At 28.7% G+C, this 22113-nt stretch overlaps 1 protein-coding gene and 1 pseudogene across 1 annotated transcript; one reads left to right on the top strand and one right to left on the bottom strand.

Moving 5' to 3' along the window:
- Positions 1-2356: 2356 nt before the first annotated feature.
- On the bottom strand, positions 2357-6048 carry LOC127901734 (PTI1-like tyrosine-protein kinase 3; annotated as a pseudogene).
- Positions 6049-18231: 12183 nt separating this feature from the next.
- On the top strand, positions 18232-21060 carry LOC107174316 (protein FAR1-RELATED SEQUENCE 5-like). Its single transcript, XM_052439849.1, has 6 exons — positions 18232-18319; positions 18380-18869; positions 18960-20409; positions 20482-20556; positions 20779-20847; positions 20935-21060. Exons 1-6 carry the CDS (start codon positions 18232-18234, stop codon positions 21058-21060), a joined length of 2298 nt encoding a protein of 765 aa, XP_052295809.1.
- The last annotated feature ends 1053 nt before the right edge of the window (positions 21061-22113 follow it).

The raw sequence follows: 22113 nt of genomic DNA, 5'->3' as shown, positions 1-22113 counted from the left end.
AAGACTTAATTTGTGCTAAGAATTTATATTTGCTGCTATGCAGAAAATGTCAACGAAAATTATTAAAAAAAAGAAGTGAAATTAAATTGAAATCTAAAAAAATTCCACATCATCATTGGTTTGAATTGTAACTGGTGGCATAGGATCAGATGTCTTAAGTTTGAACTTCATTGTGATTTCGAATTCCGAAGTATCTCTATCAATAACTTCAGCTATCTTCTCCACCAATTCGGCATATGTTGTCGATCGTGGTATCATTATCCCTTTAGCCTTTGAACCTTTGAACTTATACTAGTCATTTTGCTCAATCCATTCACCATTGAAGAGAATAGGCACACGTACCAAAACCATATCTGATGATACAATCAAAACAATAATATTAAATTTCATATTTAAGTAACTACACGACCTACATGACCTACACGACTATATTACTTACACGACTTACACGACTATATTACTTACACGACTTACACGACTATATTTCTTACATGACCTACACGATTATATTTCTTACATGACCTACACGACTATATTTCTTACATGACCTACACGACTTACACGACTATATTACTTACACGACCTACATGACTAACTATATGACGTACACTGTATCAAAAGAATGCACGACTCGAAACATTTTCGCCATAAATAAGTTATATTGTTGAAAAAAATAATTAAACAACCTACATTGCATATATTTCTACGTATAAGAAAAAATGGTGAAAATAAAATATTGTAATGTGAGGAAAATTTCTAAATTTTCCTAAAAATTAAAAAATTTAAAACCCAACAACATTAACATACCTTGTTGGGTTGTTTAATAAGCAATGCACCTTTAAAGAAAGAGTTGGTGTTAAAGAAATGAATATATAATTGTATTTGTATAAGAAGTTATGAGAGATTTTGAGAGATTCTAAGAGATTTTGAAAGAATCGGCAGCAAAAATAGATTTGGGTGAAAGAAATGAGGAAAGAAATATGAAGACAATTCATTGAGTGAATTTGATGCATTCATTAAGGGTATTTCTGACTTTGCTCACATTTGTTAGGGTATTCATGAAAACCAAAAAGTGAGGAGGTATTTAAATAATTTTGAAACTATTAAAGGGTATTTAATTAAAAACCCCGACTTTGCTTCGCTTTGCTTGTCACTCCCAACAAATCAAACAATGCGTATGTCGCTGAATGGCTATAGCCCAGGGACAGAGTCTGTGTTTAATTGGGTCCATTGGGCCTAGGGAATGTGACAAATTCTAAAATGCCGTCCCATCATGATATGTTGGCCCATTTTATGCCTTTTTAAAAAAAATTTCGAAAAGTATCTCTTTTTTTTTTTTAAATTTAAAATATAGATTTTAATCGAAATAGAATGTCAATTTTAGTTATTTTGAAACCTATGACTAAAATAAATAAATTAATTTAATACCATAGCTGTATAAACTAAAATTACAATACACAATTTGAAATTTTTATTTTTCTAGATTGTTATTATTTTGTCATAGAAAGAGTACCTCGATTAAATATTTGTACTTGTTATTGGTATAAAGATATCTTATAATAATTAGAATGCAATGAAGTTACTTATCTATTATTTGTAATAATGAAAGCAATAAAAATGTTAGCATGTAATGGATTCTAGAACATGCACATAGTCAAAATAAAGCTGCTATGCAATTGATTTACTTTGCATTTATTCGAGATTTTGTATTAGAATGAATTATGATGGCTATAAAAGAAAAAATACCCAAAATTATTTTATATTTTAGATTGTTCGGGAAAATGATATGGGATGAGATATTTAGTTGGTCGGTAGTACGATAGTTTTTTTAGTAAAAGAGAAAAAATGATGAGATTGGAACTTATTTTTATTTCCGATTGTATATCTAGGATAATGAGATTGAGAATGGCAAATTTCTACGAACTCTAGCACATTGTGGACTTAATGTTAAACAAAATATCATGACACTACAAGAAAATATGTAATAGATGACGGAAAAAAACTGTCATAATTAAAAAGGGGTGCATGACAGACAGTTCATCCGTCATCTATGTCACTATCATTAATTTATGACAGAATATTTTTCCATCATGAATTTATGATAGTATTTCACGGTCATATATCCATCACATAATATTTTAATGTAAAAATAATTTAATTAAAATTAAAATTTATTTAAATTCCGCGCCATTTTTTTTTAATTTTTGGTGGGAAGTTCAATTATCATTTTAAAATTTTGGCGGAAAATTTTTTGTGACAGACTTTATGATGGCTATTTTCTGTCATAGAGTTATATAATTTATTAATCAATTTCTATTTATAGATTTAGTTAATTGATAAAATGAATATGGGAACAAAAACTAAAAACAAATAATATTAATTAAAATCCATTCAATCCAACAAATTCAAATGAGATACATATAGTATCCAATGTAATCACCATGAATACATAATAAAACATCTTAAATTAAAAAAAAAATCCCAAATATAAAACAACACAGTTAAGTTATAATCCCATAAACCAAGCCAAGTTACCCAACAAAACTTCTAAAGATTAATGGAAATATTCCAATAGCAAGACTTTAAGCTTGACTTCCAACAGTAATGCCCTCTTCCAGTGGGAATACTCCAACAGCCACGCTCCAACACTCCAATGCAGACACTCAGCAACACTCCAACCCATACCCAGCAACCCACCATCTTCCAATAGCACTCTAATTCCAGCCACATACCTAGCAACATTCCAAACCAAACCAGCAAATAAATCTATACAAAATCAATCAAAATACCCAAATGTTATCAAATGCATAACATCAACACTACAATCCTTAACAACAACCATTATAAAGAGATTATAAATCTCATAAACATCAATATATTTTATTTCGTTATAAACCATCTCTGACAGAGCAGTCCAGTTCAATAGAACATAACTCATTCCTAAAAATCATTCTGGTTCAATAGACATTACCCATTCTTAAAAACCATTCTAGTTCAACAGAACATTATCCATTTTTAAAATTTACTGTTTTACATTTACTTAGTGTCATTTTGGATATGATAAAAGTCAAAGTCACAAGTTTAGGATCAATCAAGGTCATATGGTATATAGAAATTTGTCAGTAGTAATTGCATTATCTTTTACAGTTAGAAGCACTGAACCAAACCAATCATCAAACAAGGAAATAATGAATCAAGAACAGAGAAAACGAATAAATAGGACAGAAGATTTTTAGAAGCATTACTCTAGAGCATGATAACCAAAGGTTCCCAAAACTTGAGTAGAATGAAGGCGAGCTGCCATATTAGGAGCCTGATTTGAAAGGTTAAAATGTGCAATCTTTGCTTTGAAATCTTAGAAGAGAAGGACATTGCTAGATCTAATATCTCTGTGTATTATTGAAAGTTGAACCTTCTCATGCAAGTACTCCAAACCCCTTGCTGCATCAACTGCGATTCTAACCCGTGTCATCCAGTCAACACTGGACTTGGTTGTGCTCCCTGAACTCCTTTTCTGCATGTAATTACATGTATAATCCAAATCAGCTCATCATATCTTCTAATCAAGAGATCCCATTGTAGCAAATTCATAAGCAAGAGCACGGAGATTTCCTTCAACACATTAACCAAGCAACTCGACAAGATTTTCATGCTTTAATCTTGAAACAACTGAAACCTGATACAAAATAGCGGGACAAAAACATATGCATTAAAAATGTAAATTCAGCTATCAATAACAACAAAGTAATAATAAAAACAATATGCTTCTATGAAGTTTCAGATATACCTGAGTCAAAAATTCAACATTTGACTCGGGCTCAAAGGAAACATCAAGCTTTTTAACAGCCACTGCTTTGCCATTTTCTAAGTTTGCATAATACACCCTTCCATACGATCCCTCACCAATCAATGCCTTTGATCCAAAATTGTCCGTCTTTTCTTTCAGTTCATCCAAAGGCAATGCAGGCACTTCAATAGGTGGTGCTGCCTTCTGCACTTCAGGTTTCACAGGAGTTGGGACCTTTTTGTGGTGCCCTAAAATGTGGAAAAATGATTGAGATAGGACAAGCGTGGAAAAAAAAACTGAACCTAGTTACAAATGTATGCCTTTATTCATAAATAAAAAATCTATTCATATCCTTTTAACCATATGAAATTATGCCAATAGCTACTTTTGAAGGCCTTATGTGAAAATAAACTTAATTACAACATCAAATATGTATTTGGAGTCACAATGAAACTAGTTGTTGCTAATTAAATGATATATCAATTTTCTGCAAGAAGAATAGAATATCTACTGCAATAAGCTCTCATAAAACAATTTTGAATTTCAGTTTGAGCGTAGCCATATATGAGGAAAAGTAAAAGATATTAATTGCTGAATCCTTGACATTGGTACCCATCTGATCATCAAAACAACTCATAACCAACTTTTTCTCATCTCTAGCAATTGTCCAACATAATATTAAAAACCAAGTGCTAAAATTATCAAGAATTTCCTAATATAAATATGAATTTTAATTTATCTTATTAAGTTGTAAAATGCGAGATCAAAGCCATGTCCAAATCGTTCTATCTAAACATAAAACAATTAAAAGTTCGGAATCATTACAAATTATTAAATGTACCCAAATATAATTGCAAGACCAATTAAAAGTGATGTTATAAACAAGGAATTCAAAGTATTACATCTATTCAAAAGCTGCTTCACTATTCAAGAATAAATCGAGACAATAAGGGCCAAAGAAACATACCATCTGGATAATTCTTTGGGCTTTTCAGACGCTCATTTTCATAAGATGGATAAGACTCCTCTACTTGACAAGTACAACAGAGCTAGCGATGCATCTTTACTCTCTTCTTCAAATAGAGATCGTCTTCAGGACCTTTATCCAATCGTACAAAGTAACCTGGAGAAGGTGCATGTGCCTGCACACATTACACACGAAATTCCGCACCACAGCCGGACAATTAAACAAATTAATCATAAGCCAACATTCAAAATGAGAAAAAGATTTGACAGTAAAATGATGTATAACCATACAATGTTAATTTGACATTCAAAATTGCTACAAAAGGGTATTTCATTTCAGAAAATTGGGGGAAAAAAAAAGGCAACTAAGTTCTAAATATACCATTCACAACCCATCAATAAAGAGAGGTAGGGGGAAAAGAAACACATTACAGAGACCCCAAATAGCAGAGTCCAGATACTCTACATAAACTACAAACATTCCAACATCATTGCAACAAAAATTTGCAAAAATGAAATGAAAAACCAGAACATAACCGCAACTTTATAGTATTTAAATAGACGAAGATGGAAGCCAAAAATAAAAAGAAAGAATGGAAATGTCATTTGAAACCCCTCCAGTAGAGGATGCCCCAAAAATACCACATGAACTCGGAACATTTTGCTATCACTCACAACCTAACAAAGAGAATATAAACTACGAAAAAGCTTTCAAAGCAAGAAGAATAGCTCCAACGACATTAGAAATGCACCAGAAGCTTTCAAAGCAAGAATTCTCCCAGAAAAACTAAGGTCCTTAGTAGAGTAGTTACTAAAAGTGACATATAATAGCACAAATCCAAACCATAAATCTCAAACACTCGCCAAAATAAGATAAAAATTAAAAAAATTAAGATAAAAAAATAAGAATTAAAGAACAAATATTTAAAATTGGCCATTGGAAGCTCATGCCTCTAGTCCGTGACAATTGCAACCAGCATGAAACACGCTTTGTTGCCACTGTACTGCTTCTTTTTGTGGTCATCACATGCCATCAGCCTACGCTGGAGCCTCACATGTAACTAGTAGAGCCATGAGCACCGCCACGCTTCCGCTGCATCAAGAAATGCAGCCCAATTTGAACGATTCCGCCATGGTGGCTATGGATGTGAGTATCTACCTAGGTCGATTGAGAGTGGCTGTAAGGAGGCTAGGGTTTCAGGTGGTTTTATGAGAGAAGAGTTTGGTGTGAGAATGGGTGGGAACCTCAACACTTAGAAAAAAAAATCGAGGGTTTCTTTTTAATTTTAACTTTTTATTTTTATTTTAATAGCTTGTTTTTATTTTATAATAAAAAGTTTTAAATATTTAATATTTTATAAGCAAAACATCATCGTTCCAACTTAAGTGAAACGACAACGTTTCTTGATTCATAAAATATTTTATTTCAAATAATGCCAAAAATTTCGGTCAAAGAAGCGCCAAAATGAAGTCAACATTAAAATTCTATCATGAATTCTTGATGTAATATATTCTATCACAAAGTCGTCATATATTATTGACATAATTTGTTTCTATCATGAGTCCATCATGAATACTTGATAGACAAAATCTATCACGACTCTATTATATTTTTATGACATATGTCATTTCCGTCACAAAGTGTCTGTCATCTATTACCAGTTTTCTTGTAGTGTGACAAATTTATCATCAACATGAAATATAATGATCCAAAGATAAAGTATAGAGTAAAAGTATTCAAGGATCATGAGGTATTTATGAGCGATTTCATTGATAAGATGTTAAATATTCCATTTGAATCAATTGTTCCAGCCATAAAATATCATCACGACTTTCTCTGTTACATTGACCTAGTATTGAAGTCAAATAAGAGGCCTCAGAAAGTAAGAGAGAAATCCATTCCTTCCTCTCTTTGCTTCCTAATTTGTCTCAAAAGATGAGAGTTATGGAGATGATAACCATTAAAATATAGATTATTGGAACATATTCAAAATTTTGTTTGTACGGTATAAAGTGAAGAATCTTGGCAAAAACCTTAGAGTGAAGAAATAATATTAAAATCAAATGGAAGAAATGTTCATCACTTGATACGGCAAGTTATGACAGCTGTATAACTTCCAAGATGTACATTAAGCCTAATATACTAAGGACCAAAAATCAATTAGGACTAATTTAACTTGAAAAAAAGATTTTTTTATTTGATTTACAATCCACGTTGATGTAATACAGCTTATGTGATAACTTTTAAATAATTATTTTATCCTACCTTTCATAACAGCTTCCTAAACAAGCAATAAAAATATTTTAAACATAAATAAACGTCAAAAAGCCCAATAAAAATTTGTTACTATTAAACTCTAATGCCTTAGTTCACTTTTCAAGTTCTTCACAAAAGTCTAATAAATTCTTTGAGTATCTCATTTAGAAAGATTTAGATGTATCCTATTATAAAGACTTCGTTGCCACATTAATGTGTTTATACTAAAGCTGGTGAAATATACTTTGCACATACTTTTCGATGACAAATCATTCTTATCATTCTCAAATACTAGTATATGATAAATAGCATGTAACAAACGATATGTAAGGCTTCATTGCTAATCATATGAATATAACAAGGTACAAAGGATAAATTTACTTGTCTTTCTGAAGCAAGAAATATAATACAATGTTTGAAGGAATTAGTTCATGTATGACGAGCTAGTTGAGGTTGACAGCTGATTAAGACGGTGATAATCTATATTGAACACTTTTACTAAACATGTAAGATGTGTACCATAGTTAATAATTTTGTGTTTGTATATGTTCATTTATTTTTTAACATTTGATTAGTTAATATTAATTTTCATTGTTATTTGATTGGTTATTAATTAATAGAAAAAAAGTTCAAAAATTGGATTAGTTGCACTTGTTGAAAGTAAGTAATTATAAGTTATAATTATGTTTGAAAAAAGTATAAATAATTAAAATAAATAAATCAACAGTATATTAATGCATGTGTATAAACTATTTTCAAAATTAGTTAATATGTGTTAACTGCATTCATTTTGTTAGTATTTATAAGTTTGTTCTGAAACTTCCCTCCCATGTAGTGTATGTGTTCAAAAAATTCACAATTCCACTACCCTCAACGAATAAATAAACTTAACAAACATCAATCTTGACATTTTCTTAGAAAAACTTTCCACTTCCACTACTGCTAATAGAGCCAGCCTCTCTCTTAAATTTTGTTCCTTCTCATTCTTCTCATTCTTCTCATTGAAGTAAGTGATTTTCTCTCTAAAATTAGGCTTTTTATTTTTATTTAATTAAAAATATATTATATATGTGTATATCTAATTTCAAAATTAGTTAATAGCCTTCTAATAAAACAATTTGAATTAAAATTCGTTTAATTCTCCAAGTAGAAAGAGAAGGGTCATTGACAAGTATAATGCTAAAATAAAAAAGACCTGATAGATTTGGAGGAGATGGATGGCAAGGTTGAAGATGTCTGAAAATTTTTCCAAATTGTAGCTACTACTTCTCCTTTTAGACTAGCTAATCAACGCTAGATTTTTTTTGCCAAAAGGATCCCAGAAGCTGTGGTAGTTACATCTGAACTCTGGCAGTTATACTGGGGTCTTACCACAACTATTAGAATAGGTAGTCTATGCATAGATGCTGATACTCGAGAAGCCATGGCTAGATTTATGTTATAGATACTTATGGTATAATGATTATATTAGTTACAGATTTGAATTTAATGCTTACCTATTACTTGATTATAGATGAAACATATATGTTAATTGATTACGGTTGAAATATATTGTAATGAAAACTTGAGATAAAAGGAATAGTTGACAGTTTGAAGGCATATCAGTAGAAACAACAGTTAAAACAGATAAGCGAAGTGGTGGAACTCTGATGTAAGCTGGTTGAGTGGGATGAGTTTAGTAGGAAATATAATTGCGCTTCACGCGGCTTTGAAAAAAGAGTTTAGTATTATCATTTTTTCTTGTGAATACGTTGAATAATCTCTAAGGCTTATATCCTTTTCCATTGTACTTTTAACGGTTTTTCTTCAACAAATATTGAATGTATTCATTGAAAAAGAAAATTAAAAATTAGGTAATAACTAATAAGATTAGTTTAATCAAACTGTCGATCAATTCTTATGATAAATAATAACTAAAAAAACATATAATCATAGTTTTCTTAATCATATTCATCTTATTAATTTGTTAGAACTTTTATATCTTTTTTTTTCTAACTAGTTCCAACGATATCAATACCATCAACACTATATAAACTTCTAACAACATCTGTAATATCATGGAAAAATAACATAAACATGTTAAAACATAAGAATCAATAATTTCTAATATACACTTAAAGATTAACAAATATTAATAATTAAAATAAATACCTGAGATGATTGTGTTATCATTCATACGTAAATCAATCAAATTCGGAGATACAAATTGGAATCCATTGATCGGAATCTTAACAGTTCCTTCTTCTAACCTCTTAAGCGATGTTATAACCAAGAAAATAATTTTATTGATTTGAAAGTGGATTCACCTGTAGTTGAAACAACTTTCAAATTCGTAACATTGTACAAAGAACCCTCACTCAACATGTGCCTAAACCTTATCACTAATTTTTTCCTGATTGTTGCATGCATTGGATTTTCCTATGAAAAAAAAAACTACAATTAGGGAAAAAAAGATAATTAGAGAAAATAATAGGAGAATGGATTTTTTATACAACATTTTCATCAATAAAAATTATGTCCACACTAATCAATTCTCCATTCTTCTTAGTATTAATAGACTCCTACATCCTACAAGGCCTAACCATTATCATCCAACTATCTCTATCATTGTTCAATTCATGAAGAAAAGAGTACTCCATGAAGCACACATTACTAAAAATTTAAATAAATCAAGCAATAAAAACACAAGAATCTTTCTAAAGAGGATGTTGGTTAAATAATAATAAAAAAATCCAAACATAACAAATCTTAAATATTTAGTGTTTAGAGAGTTTGAAGAAGCCAAAAGGCACTAAACAAAAGGTTGCATAATTAAATATGAGATTATGAAATTAAAATTAGGCCCTGGTAGTGACATTATTGAGGGAAGATGAAAGAGCCTTCCTTCCTATATTAATTAGGCCCTGGTAGTGGCATTGTTGAGGGAAAATGAAGGAACATTCGTTCCTATATTAATTAGTTGATTGATGTATTTTAAGCCACGAAGATTTAGTTGCTGGCATAATAAAAGAAATGAATGTTTCTAAGGCTTATAATTAATTATTTTAATGGTTACATATTGTTGAATATATTATATAATAGAGAATATAAAAAGATGATGAATAGTGATGCCACATCAGCTCTTTTAGTCTCAGCTTTATATATTGTTGAGGGAAAATGAAGGAGTCTTCCTTCCTATTTTAATTAGTTGATTGATGTATTTTAAATCAAGAAGATTTAATTGCCGGAATAATAAAATAAATGAGTGTTTCTAAGGCTTATAATTAATTATTTTAATGGTTACATATTGTTGAATATATTAGATAATATAGAATATAAAAAGATGAGGAATAGTGATGCCACATCAGTTTTTTAAATCTCAACTTTATATATATACTAGGAAATAGAATCACATTTCGCGCGGTTTTGAAAAAAGAATTTAGTATTATCATTTTTTTCTTATTCTACTTTTAACGATTTATTCTATTCGATTAAGAAGCAAGACTTCCAAAAGAAAACATGAAAAAAATAAAGCAAAGCTAAAACCAAAAAGACTTTTTTAATTATTTAAAATTACATTAGCTAATTAACACCACGGAAATAGAAATGCCATAAATGCACCTTGTCTAAGCCAAAACCTTGGAAACCTGAGGCTAATATATCACCGCGAGGCTACCTAGAGAAGGAGCAGAAGATGCATCACAGTAGCCTCTCACTATGTTCCCTTCTTCGACAGTGAATCCGAGAGAGGTGAGCATTGCATGCCAACAATTACCGGTGATGATATCAACAGTGCGGCAACAATCAGAGCCAATATCAGCTTGGCTATTAAGGAAGAATATAATAAGCTCATTTGAGCATGATTTCAGCTCCATTAATGCGTTTCGGCACTATGTTAGGCCTCTGCTATCTTCAAGTCTTATTGCAAGATCCTAGCTTGGTTTCATATTGTTGTTGAGACAATCATTCTTGCTGGTTGCATTTGCAATATTTGCCATGATCAAGCAAGTGAGGGCCAAAATGAAAAACACATGTTTTAGAGCCATTGTTATTTTCTGTTCTTTTATGTTGTGTTTATGTTTACGTGGGATATCATATTTTTTGTTGTTATTTATAAATTAAGGCGAGGCAGAGGAAAAGAGTGATTAAAAATGTTTATAAATTATTGTTTAATGCTTAATTTATGATTAAGAAGGTTTCAATTAGAGAAGATAGTGGGTCTTTTAATGAACAGTTACATATTGATTGTGTAATAACAGTGAAATTAATTATGAGAAGATGAAAAGCCAAATCTGAAAAAAAATTTCTCTATTTATTACATAATAAAGAATATACAAAGATGGGAAATGGTGATGCCATATCACCTCTTGTAGTCCCAACTTTATATAAATACTAGGAAATAGAATCGCACTTTGTGCGGCATTAAAAAAAGAATTTAATATTATTTTTTTATTATTTTACACTTAATAAAACTGATAAAAAATATAAATTGATTTTTTTTAAAGATGATGCAGCCTTATAAAACTAATGTTATTTATGAAAGTTAATTATTTTTTTGTTAACTTTAAAAATATATATTAATGTGTATAGTTAAGTGTACACAACCTTTTCATCAATAAATTTTGTTCACAGTAATCAACTCTCCATTCTTCTTGGTATTAACAGACTCCTACATTTTACAAAGCCTAACCCTTATCATCCAACTATCTTTATCATTGTTTAACTTATGAAGAAAAGAATACTCCATGAAGCACACAATACAAAAAATTGAAATAAGTCAAAAAATAAAAACACAAGAACATTTCTAAAGAGGATGTTAGTTAAATAATAAAAAAAAACCCAAACGTAACAAATCTTAAATACTTAATATTTATATAGTTTGAAGAAGCCAAAAGACACTAAATAAAAGGTTGCATAATTAAATATGAAATTATGACATTAAAATTAGGTCCTAGTGGTATTGGTGAGGGAAGATGAAAGAACATTCCTTCCTATATTAATTAGTTGATGTATTTTAAACCACTAAAGTTTAGTTGTTGGCTTGATAAAATAAATGAATGTTTCAAAACTATAATTAATTTATTATTAATGGTTATATATTGTTGAATTTAAATAGAAAGAAGAAGAGACATGTAATCTTTTATAATCTACTAATTATTTTCTATTTTTAATATTTTGTAATGTAATTATTTTTTAATCTCAACCAATATATTAGATTATAGAGAATATAAAAAGATAAGAAATAATAATGCCACAAATCTTAACTACTTAATATTTATAGAGTTTGAAGAAGCCAAAAGGTACTAAACCAAAGGTTGCATAATTAAATATGAGATTATAGCATTAAAATTAGACCCTAATGGCATTATTAAGGGAAGATGAAGGAACATTCCTTCCTATATTAACTAATTGATATATTTAAGCTACTAAAGTTTAATTGTTGGCATAATAAAATAAATTAATGTTTGAAGACTTATAATTAATTATTATTAATAGTTACATATTATTGAATTTAAATAGAAAGAGGAAGAGACATATAATCTTTTATAATCTAATAATTATTTTTTATTTTTAATATTTTTTAATGTAACTATTTTTTTAATATCAACCAATTTATTAGATAATAGAGAATACAATAAGATTATAAATAGTGATGCCATATCACCTCCTCTAGTCCCAACTTTATATATATATATATAGATAGATAGAGATTTTTAATATTTTATAATGTAATTATTTTTTAATCTCAACCAATATATTAGATAATAGAGAATATAAAAAGATGAGAAATAATGATGCCACAAATCTTAAATATTTAATGTTTATGGAGTTGGAAGAAGCCAAAATGCACTAAACAAAAGACTGAATAATTAAATATGGGATTGTGACATTAAAATTAGGCTCTAATGGCATTGTTGAGGGAAGATGAATGAACCTTTCTTCATATGTTAATATTAATTAATTGATGTATTTTAAGCCACTAAAATTTAATTGTTGGCATAATAAAATAAATGAATGTTTCAAGACTTATAATTAATTATTATTAATGGTTACATATTGTTGAATTTAAATAGAAAGAGGAAAAGACATATAATCATTTATAATCTAATAATTATTTTCTATTTTAATATTTTGTAATGTAATTATTTTTTAATTTCAACCAATTTATTAGATAATAGAGAATATGAGATGATGAGAAATGGTGATGTCACATCACCTCCTCAAGTCCCAGTTTTATATATATATATAGGAAATAGAACCGTACTTCGTGCGGCTTTAAAAAAAGAATTTAGTATTATTTTTTTATTACTTTACACTTGATAAAACTGATAAAAAATATAAATTGATTTTTTTAAAGATGACGCAGCCTTATAAAACTAATGTTATTTATGAAAGTTAATTATTTTTTTGTTAACTTTAAAAATATATATTAATGTGTATAGTTAAGTGTACACAACATTTTCATCAATAAAAATTATGTTCACAGTAATTAACTCTCCATTCTTTTTGATATTAACAGACTCCCACATTTTACAAAGCCTAACCCTTATTATCCAACTATCTTTATCATTATTTAACTCATGAAGAAAAGAATACTCTATGAAGCACACAATACAAAAAATTTAAATAAGTCAAAAAATAAAAACACAAGAACATTTCTAAAGAGAATGTTGGTTAAATAATAAAAAAGAACCCAAACATAACAAATCTTAAATACTTAAATTTATATAATTTAAAGAAGTCAAAATACACTAAATAAAAGGTTGCATAATTAAATATGAAATTATGACATTAAAATTAGGTCCTAGTGGTATTGGTGAGGGAAGATGAAAGAACCTTCCTTCCTATATTAATTAGTTGATGTATTTTAAACCACTAAAGTTTAGTTGTTGGCTTAATAAAATAAATGAATGTTTCAAAACTATAATTAATTTATTATTAATGGTTATATATTGTTGAATTTAAATAGAAAGAAGAAGAGACATGTAATCTTTTATAATCTACTAATTATTTTCTATTTTTAATATTTTGTAATGTAATTATTTTTTAATCTCAACCAATATATTAGATTATAGAGAATATAAAAAGATAAGAAATAATAATGCCACAAATCTTAACTACTTAATATTTATAGAGTTTGAAGAAGCCAAAATGCACTAAACAAAAGGTTGCATAATTAAATATGAGATTATAGCATTAAAATTAGACCCTAATGACATTATTGAGGGAAGATGAAGGAACATTCCTTCCTATATTAATTAATTGATATATTTAAGCCATTAAAGTTTAATTGTTGGCATAATAAAATAAATTAATGGTTGAAGACTTATAATTAATTATTATTAATGGTTACATATTATTGAATTTGAATAGAAAGAGGAAGAGACATATAATCTTTTATAATCTAATAATTATTTTTTATTTTTAATATTTTGTAATGTAATTATTTTTTTAATATCAACCAATTTATTAGATAATAGAGAATACAAGAAGATGAGAAATAGTGATGCCACATCACCTCCTCTAGTCCCAACTTTATATATAGATATAGATAGATAGATATAGATTTTTAATATTTTGTAATGTAATTATTTTTTAATCTCAACCAATATATTAGATAATAGAGAATATAAAAAGATGAGAAATAATGATGCCACAAATCTTAACTACTTAATATTTATAGAGTTTGAAGAAGCCAAAATGCACCAAACAAAAGATTGAATAATTAAATATGAAATTATGACATTAAAATTAGGCTCTAATGGCATTGTTGAGGGAAGATGAAGGAACCTTCCTTCATCTATTAATATTAATTAATTGATGTATTTTAAGCCACTAAAATTTAATTGTTGGCATAATAAAATAAATGAATGTTTCAAGACTTATAATTAATTATTATTAATGGTTACATATTGTTGAATTTAAATAGAAAGAGAAAAAGACATGTAATCATTTATAATCTAATAATTATTTTCTATTTTAATATTTTGTAATATAATTATTTTTTAATTTCAACCAATTTATTAGATAATAGAGAATATGAGATGACGAGAAATGGTGATGCCACATCACCTCCTCAAGTCCCAACTTTATATATATATATAGATATAGATGTTTCGAATCTTGCGATGAGATGTACCAAACTTAGAACTCTAACTCTGTTGTACCCCTAGGCAAGACTGAAATTTCATTTCTTCGTGGTTTTTTGTAGTTTTAAGTTATTTTGCTATCTTTCTTATTGCTTTTAGGATTTTTGTTTTTTTCAATATCAAATTTAGATGCCGTTTGTTTTATTTTCCTTATTTAGACTATAGGAATCTTATTATCAAATAATGTTTTTGGTTTGCTTTTTAGTAAATTAATGATATTTACTGTTAGTAAAAAAGGGCACAATCGTTTATTTGGACTTATCAATAATATTCAATTAGTCAGAAACTTTGTTTCCACATCGTCAAGCTTCATGTCCAAACCCAAACCCAAACCCAAACCCAAATAAATAATTAATTAATTCTCCATCATCTTCTAACTAATATTAATTAATTTAGCTATTTGTGATTAATAATAATAATTAATAAAATAATGTTAATTATAGATTATCCATGGTTTGTAGTTGGAAGATTATAAATAAATAAATTAATTTTTTGGTTTACATTAGATTTTTCCTGCTTTTTTATGAAAAGCTATATAATTATCATAAAATAATATTTTTAAACCAATTAATTAGTAATTGGTATAATTTGCATAAACCTGTTGCTTAAATGACAGGACAGCTGCCCATTGATGGCCATTTCATCACCCCGCAGATTTCAACTAAAATTGAGAAAAAAAAAAAGGTTGCGCATTAATTTTCTGCACATTAATTCTATAACTTAGTCATCTAGTGCATCTCACCTACTTATTCCAAAAAAAAAAAAAAATTATAACTTTTATAATATATATAGCGGTATCATTAAATGCTATTTTGACTCTCAATATTTATCATTGAATTGCGTAAAAGAAAATGATTCAAAATTTGTACAAAAATTTAAGTTAAAATAGATTAATCCATTATTAATTCATAATAACCAAGACTCAATTTACTTGTGATAAAATTTTAAGAAGGAAATTGTGTATATATAAAAAAATTAAAAAGAAAATATACAATTAGCATAATTCTGGAAATGGTTGTCAATCAGTTGTTTTTCTAATCTTAATACAACAATACATCATAACTGAATTTGTCTTTATTTTCATCTTATAATGTTACTAATTGAGGATATGAATGAAAATAGAGAAAAAAGAATTATTCCCTTGTTTATTTTCTTTTTATATTCTTAGAATAAGAATGAAATTAGTAGGGCTCACCAAATTTAAGAATAAGGAATGAGAATCTTAAAGTAAGGATGGAATTCTCCTTCCTTGGATTAACATTTTTAATTTGTATCAACCATCCACTAAAACATTAATTGTCATTTATAATTAATGACGTAAGGGTAATTTAGACATTTAACATATTAAATACAAAATAAAATAATAGTTTAAAGTATAAAATAAAAACTATCCTTATATCCAATTTTCAATTAAATACGCTTAAAACTCTATTTTTTCCTTTATTAAAAAAATTCTAATTTATCTTCACAGATTTACATAATCATATTAAATCCACAAATTACCCTAACCTCATTCATAAACTTCCTATCAATCCAATCATTAAGTTCGATTTCATAATTAAAAATAGCTAAATTTTATTTCATTTATTTGTGGTGTAAAGTAAAAAAATGCCTTGAATTCAAGGGTAAAATGGTCATTTTACTTAAAATTTGTTAAGTATTCTAACAATTTTAATATTTTGGTAGACAATTGATATGAATTACAAACTTATGATGAAAAATCAAATAAATTCAAAATTTTGTACTATTGTTTTATCAGGATAAACTAAGGATATATGGCTAATAATGTCCCTATGTCTTTTAACATTAAATTAAGTTTCGAGGGCTTAATGGTCGATTTACTACAATTTTCTTAATTTTTTAATAGAAACTAACAATTTGGTAGATGATTTATACATATTGTAAATTTGGGATGGATAGATGATATAACAAGTTTTGTAATATTTTTAATAATAGGACAATATAAAGGTATATGATTGATAATTTTCCTTTAAATAAATTTTAGTAATAATGATTATAATAATAATAATAATAATAATAATAATAATAATAATAATAATAATAATAATAATAATAATAATAATAATAATAATAATAATAATAATAATAAGAGTTCTGCTATTTGAACGAAATGAAGACAAAGGGACGACAGAAAAAAATTGTCATGTGGGATTAATGGAAACCAAAAATGGGCACGTGAATGAAGCAGCTTTTGTCCCTTTGTCTGTTACTTTTTGAATTTAAAGAATAAAATAATCAAAAGAAATAAAGAAAAGTAACGAAAATAAATGAAAGGGAGATTACTTTTTAGTTCTGTAGTCTCTCTCCATTTCTCTCATTTGAGAACGTGAATTTCTCTCATTTGAGTACGAGAGTTCTTTGTGTTCAGGAAGGCAAAATTCAAACGAGTTCCAGTCTCAGCATCTCACAAATTCTGTCTCAGCATCTCACAAATTTTGTCTCAGCATCTCACAAATTTTGTCTGTGCATCTCAGTTATCACAAGGAATAAATTAGATCTAGATCTACAAATAGAGGTGAGAGATGTTTAAATGGTTAGAATATTTAATTTAAATTGCAAAAATTCGTAGATTTTTATTTTTTATATATTTAAATTGTTATGAATTGTTATGATTTTTTTAATTTAAATGGCTAGAAATAATGGAATAGATTATAATAATTTTTTAATGTGTTTTATATATGTTAGGATTTTTTAAATTTAAATGGTTGGAAATAATGAAATAAATTATAACAATATTTGAATGTGTTTTATATATGTTAGGATTTTTTTAAATTTAAATTGCTGAAAATAATGAAATAAATTATAACAATTTCCGAATGTGTTTTATATATTTAAGTTGTTAGGATTTTATAATTTAAATTGTTGGAGATAATGGAATAAATTATAACAATTTCCGGATGTGTTTTATATATTTAAGTTGTTAGGATTTTATAATTTAAATTGTTGGAGATAATGGAATAAATTATAAAAATTTGTGGATGTGTTTTATTTATTTAAATTGTTAGGAATTTTCGTTACTGGAAAAAATGTTATATAAGTTTCTTAATACAAATGTTAATTATTTTGTAGAAATGGAGTATTTGGAAAATGAGCATGCATTTGAAGAGTTGCAAGAAACAAGAGTTAACGATGTAAATGAAATTGTGGAACCGAACAAATGTGAGCCAGCTCTTGGAATGTTTTTTGATAATCATGAATAAATGTTTGCATTTTACAAAGCTTATGGTAAACAAGAGGGGTTTCCTATGAAGGTTCGAAGTACTAAGAAGGGGACCGATGGAATTGTAAAATATGCGACATTTGCATGTGGGTGTAGCGGCAAGTCAGAAAGTAAATCTGCTAATGCATTAAAGCCGAAACCGAACGTGAAAAATGGTTGTGATGCAAAAATTGGAGGTTGTTTAAATGAAGATGGAAAATGGGTTCTTCGAACTTTAAATCTTCAGCACAACCATGGATTGAGTCCAGACAAAGCTAGGTATTTCCCATGCAATTGCAGAATTAGTACAAGCGCTAAAAAGCGAATTGAAATGAATGATTGTGTAGGAATTAGAATAGCCCAAAATTTCAATTCTATTGTTGTTGGAGCTAGTGGATATGAAAATGTGCCATTCTTAGAAAAAGATTGTAGAAATTTTGTTGACAAAACAAGGCGAGTACAACTTGAGGAAGAAGATGCTATGACACTTTTAAAGTACTTCCAGAAAAAGTAAGCAGAATATAATGGATTTTTTTTTACCATTGATTTGGATGAAGAGGATCGATTAAAGAATGTGTTTTGAGCAGATTCGCGGAGTAGGGCAGCTTACAAATATTTTGGAGATGTCATCACATTTGACACTACATATCTGACCAACAAGTATGACATGCCATTTGCACCCTTTGTTGGAGTTAATCACCATGGACAGTCTATTTTGTTGGGATGCGGATTGATTTCACGCGAGGATACGAAGATATTTACGTGGTTATTTGAGGCGTGGCTATCATGCATGTTTGATTCTCCTCCCCTTGGTATTATTATAGATCAAGACAGGGCAATGCAAAAGGCAATTGAAAATGTTTTTCCTACTACTAGGCACCGATGGTGTTTATGGCACATAATGAAGAAGGTGCCTGAGAAGTTAGGGGCTTTCAAAGAACGTGAAGGTATTATATCTTCCCTACTCTTTGCTGTATATGATTCACTGAGTTCTGATGCGTTTGAGGAAGCTTGGCATTGCATGATTACAGAATATGATTTGTGGGATAATGATTGGTTAAATGGTTTATACGAGGAGAGGCATTGTTGGGTCCCATGCTATTTAAAAGGCTATTTTTGGGCAGGAATGTCAACAACTCAGCGAAGTGAAAGTATGAATGCATTTTTCGATGGATTTGTTAACTCAAAAACAAATCTGAAACAGTTTGTAAAGCAATATGAAAATGCATTGAGGAGGAAAGCTGAATTAGAATGGCAAGCAGATGCCAAGTGTTTTAGTAAAAGGACACCATGTGTATCAAGATATGAGATGGAGAGGCAAGTTGAAGAAGTGTACACCATTTCCAAGTTTAAAGAATTTCAAGAAGAATTGACTGCTCTGATGTATTGTGATATCTCGGATTCTGTGGGATCAATATATCAAATAATTGAATCATTTGGGCAAGGTCGGAGAGGCTTCTTTGAGGTTGTTTTTGAAGAAGCTGAGTGTGAAGTTACTTGTATATGTTCAAAATTCCAGTTTAGGGGGATTCTTTGCAAACATGCCCTTGCAGTGCTGATATGTAACTCAGTTGAATTACTTCCAGAAAGATACATTTTATCAAGGTGGAGAAAAGATGTGAGGAGATGTTATAGTAAGCTGAAAGTTTGTTATGGTGTGCAGAATTTGACCATCCAACAAGAAAGATATGAAAAAATGTGTAACGCTTTCAGTGAGGTTGCAGACGTAGCCTCTGATGATGAAAATAGCTATAAAACGGTGTTGGATTGGATTGAGAAAGCAATGAAGGATCTGCCCAAGCAAATTCGTTGTGAAAGTGTGGGAAAAACTAGTACTGGTGGAGCAAGTTGTAGCAGCAATAAACAAATTAACAGTGAGAGTGTGGAAAGAACTGTTATTGGCGAAGTAAGTTGTGGCAGCAACAATGTTCAGCTTGCACTAAATGATCCAGTAGTGACACGTCGTAAAGGCCGTCCACCTTGCCTGAGGAAAGAATCTTCGATTCGAAAGAAATCCGTTCAAAAGAACAAGTTCGCACAAAAAAATAAGGTATGATTAAAAACAAATATCTATTTTCTAATTAATTTGGTCTTAGTTTAATTGTCTTTAATAATCTTGTAGGATTTACAACAAACTGCCCCATCATCTTATCATGTGCCTAATGAAATCTCCACACAAGGGAGCAACATAGCCACGGTAAATTTTGTGAATTGATGCGTTTAAAATTTTCTTTTATTTCGAGGATATGTAATTAAGTATAAGATTGCGCATATGTAGACGCTACAAGAAGGAAGTACTATGTACGGAAATCTCAACCAATGCGGCACTATGGGCTATTATAATGTAAGAATTAAATTATTTAAATTTTTGTTTTAAGATTTTTATATGAATTTTACATATATTTTATTATTTGATTAGGTACCTATGTACCAATCCCAATTCGGTGTAAGCAACATTTATCAACCATTTCCTTATAATTGGCATACAGTAAGTTGTTGTTTATAAATCGTTAATGAATACATATATTTTAATATTTTTGTAATGTAATATGATGTTTATTTTTATGTATTATAGCAACCAGTCCCACCGTATACTTCGCAGTTGCATTATTCTTCTCCTTCGATGACTTATCAAGGATCTCAAAGTGAGAATTTCCAACAGTTACAGCAGCGTAATGAAGATAATAATGATGATACTTGATTTGTATTTTGGCTCTAAATTGTAGTGATGAAATAATGTTGTGTTAAATTGAACTTTAAATTTTTAAAATTATGTTAGATTTGACATTAAATCTTTGAAATTGTAGTGATGAAATAATGTTGTGTTAAATTGAACTTTTAATTTTTGAAATTATGTTAGAATTATTTAAGGTAATAATTTTTCCTCTTAATAATACTATAGTTGCATGTGATTGTGATGGTGAAATTTTACCTACTGATAATTGATCGTCACTTGCATGCATTTACCAGATTAAAAGAGGGAGTGTGGAGGTATGTATATGCTCTTACCACTGTCTATTTTAATATATACCTTACTTAATAATTTTGAATTGATTGTTAGTACATGGTGCATGCATATATGCCAATTGGCAAAGTTCAACCGTATATATGTTTGCATGGCAATATATAAGCTCTTTAAAGGTTAGGTTAATTAGGTAATAATCTTTTCAATTCATACAGTTTCTTATCTTTCTTCATCTTTTGTTCTATTTAATTTTGTTATAGTTGTGGCCTCGTTGTTTTATTAGATAATTTAAAGAGATTAAAAGATTTGCTAGCCTAGATAGGTTTCATCCGCGCGCTTTCCTTTAAGCCGGGGTAATTAATTTGATTAAGTCAAAAAGTCAAAAAGTCACACTATATATTTTGCATGAAGCATCAATTCAAGCAAATGAGGAAAAACTTAGGAAATTTGAAACTGTGGGAACAATTCATACACAACAATCATTTAATTAAAAATATTTAAATTTATACATTACACGGGATACAATTTCATTTATGCAAAATACATATAGCAACGATTATCCCTAAAATACAACATACAATGGATAATATAGGTAGAATAATACAATCATTTCTTGTGTTATCAGTTTGCACAGTTTTGTCACATGTAGGCACTTCAGTTTGCACCCCCTTTTCGAGTGTTTCCATAAGAAATTTTGTAGTTTCTAACATATTGGATGTCTCTGGCAATTTTTCATGCCTTTTTATGTAATTATTGTAGGCTATTTCGGCATCCAACAAAAATGTATAA

Source organism: Citrus sinensis, chromosome 4, assembly GCF_022201045.2.
Source record: "Citrus sinensis cultivar Valencia sweet orange chromosome 4, DVS_A1.0, whole genome shotgun sequence".
NCBI classification, from domain to species: Eukaryota; Viridiplantae; Streptophyta; class Magnoliopsida; order Sapindales; family Rutaceae; genus Citrus; species Citrus sinensis.
This window is presented reverse-complemented; position numbering and strand designations above follow the sequence as displayed.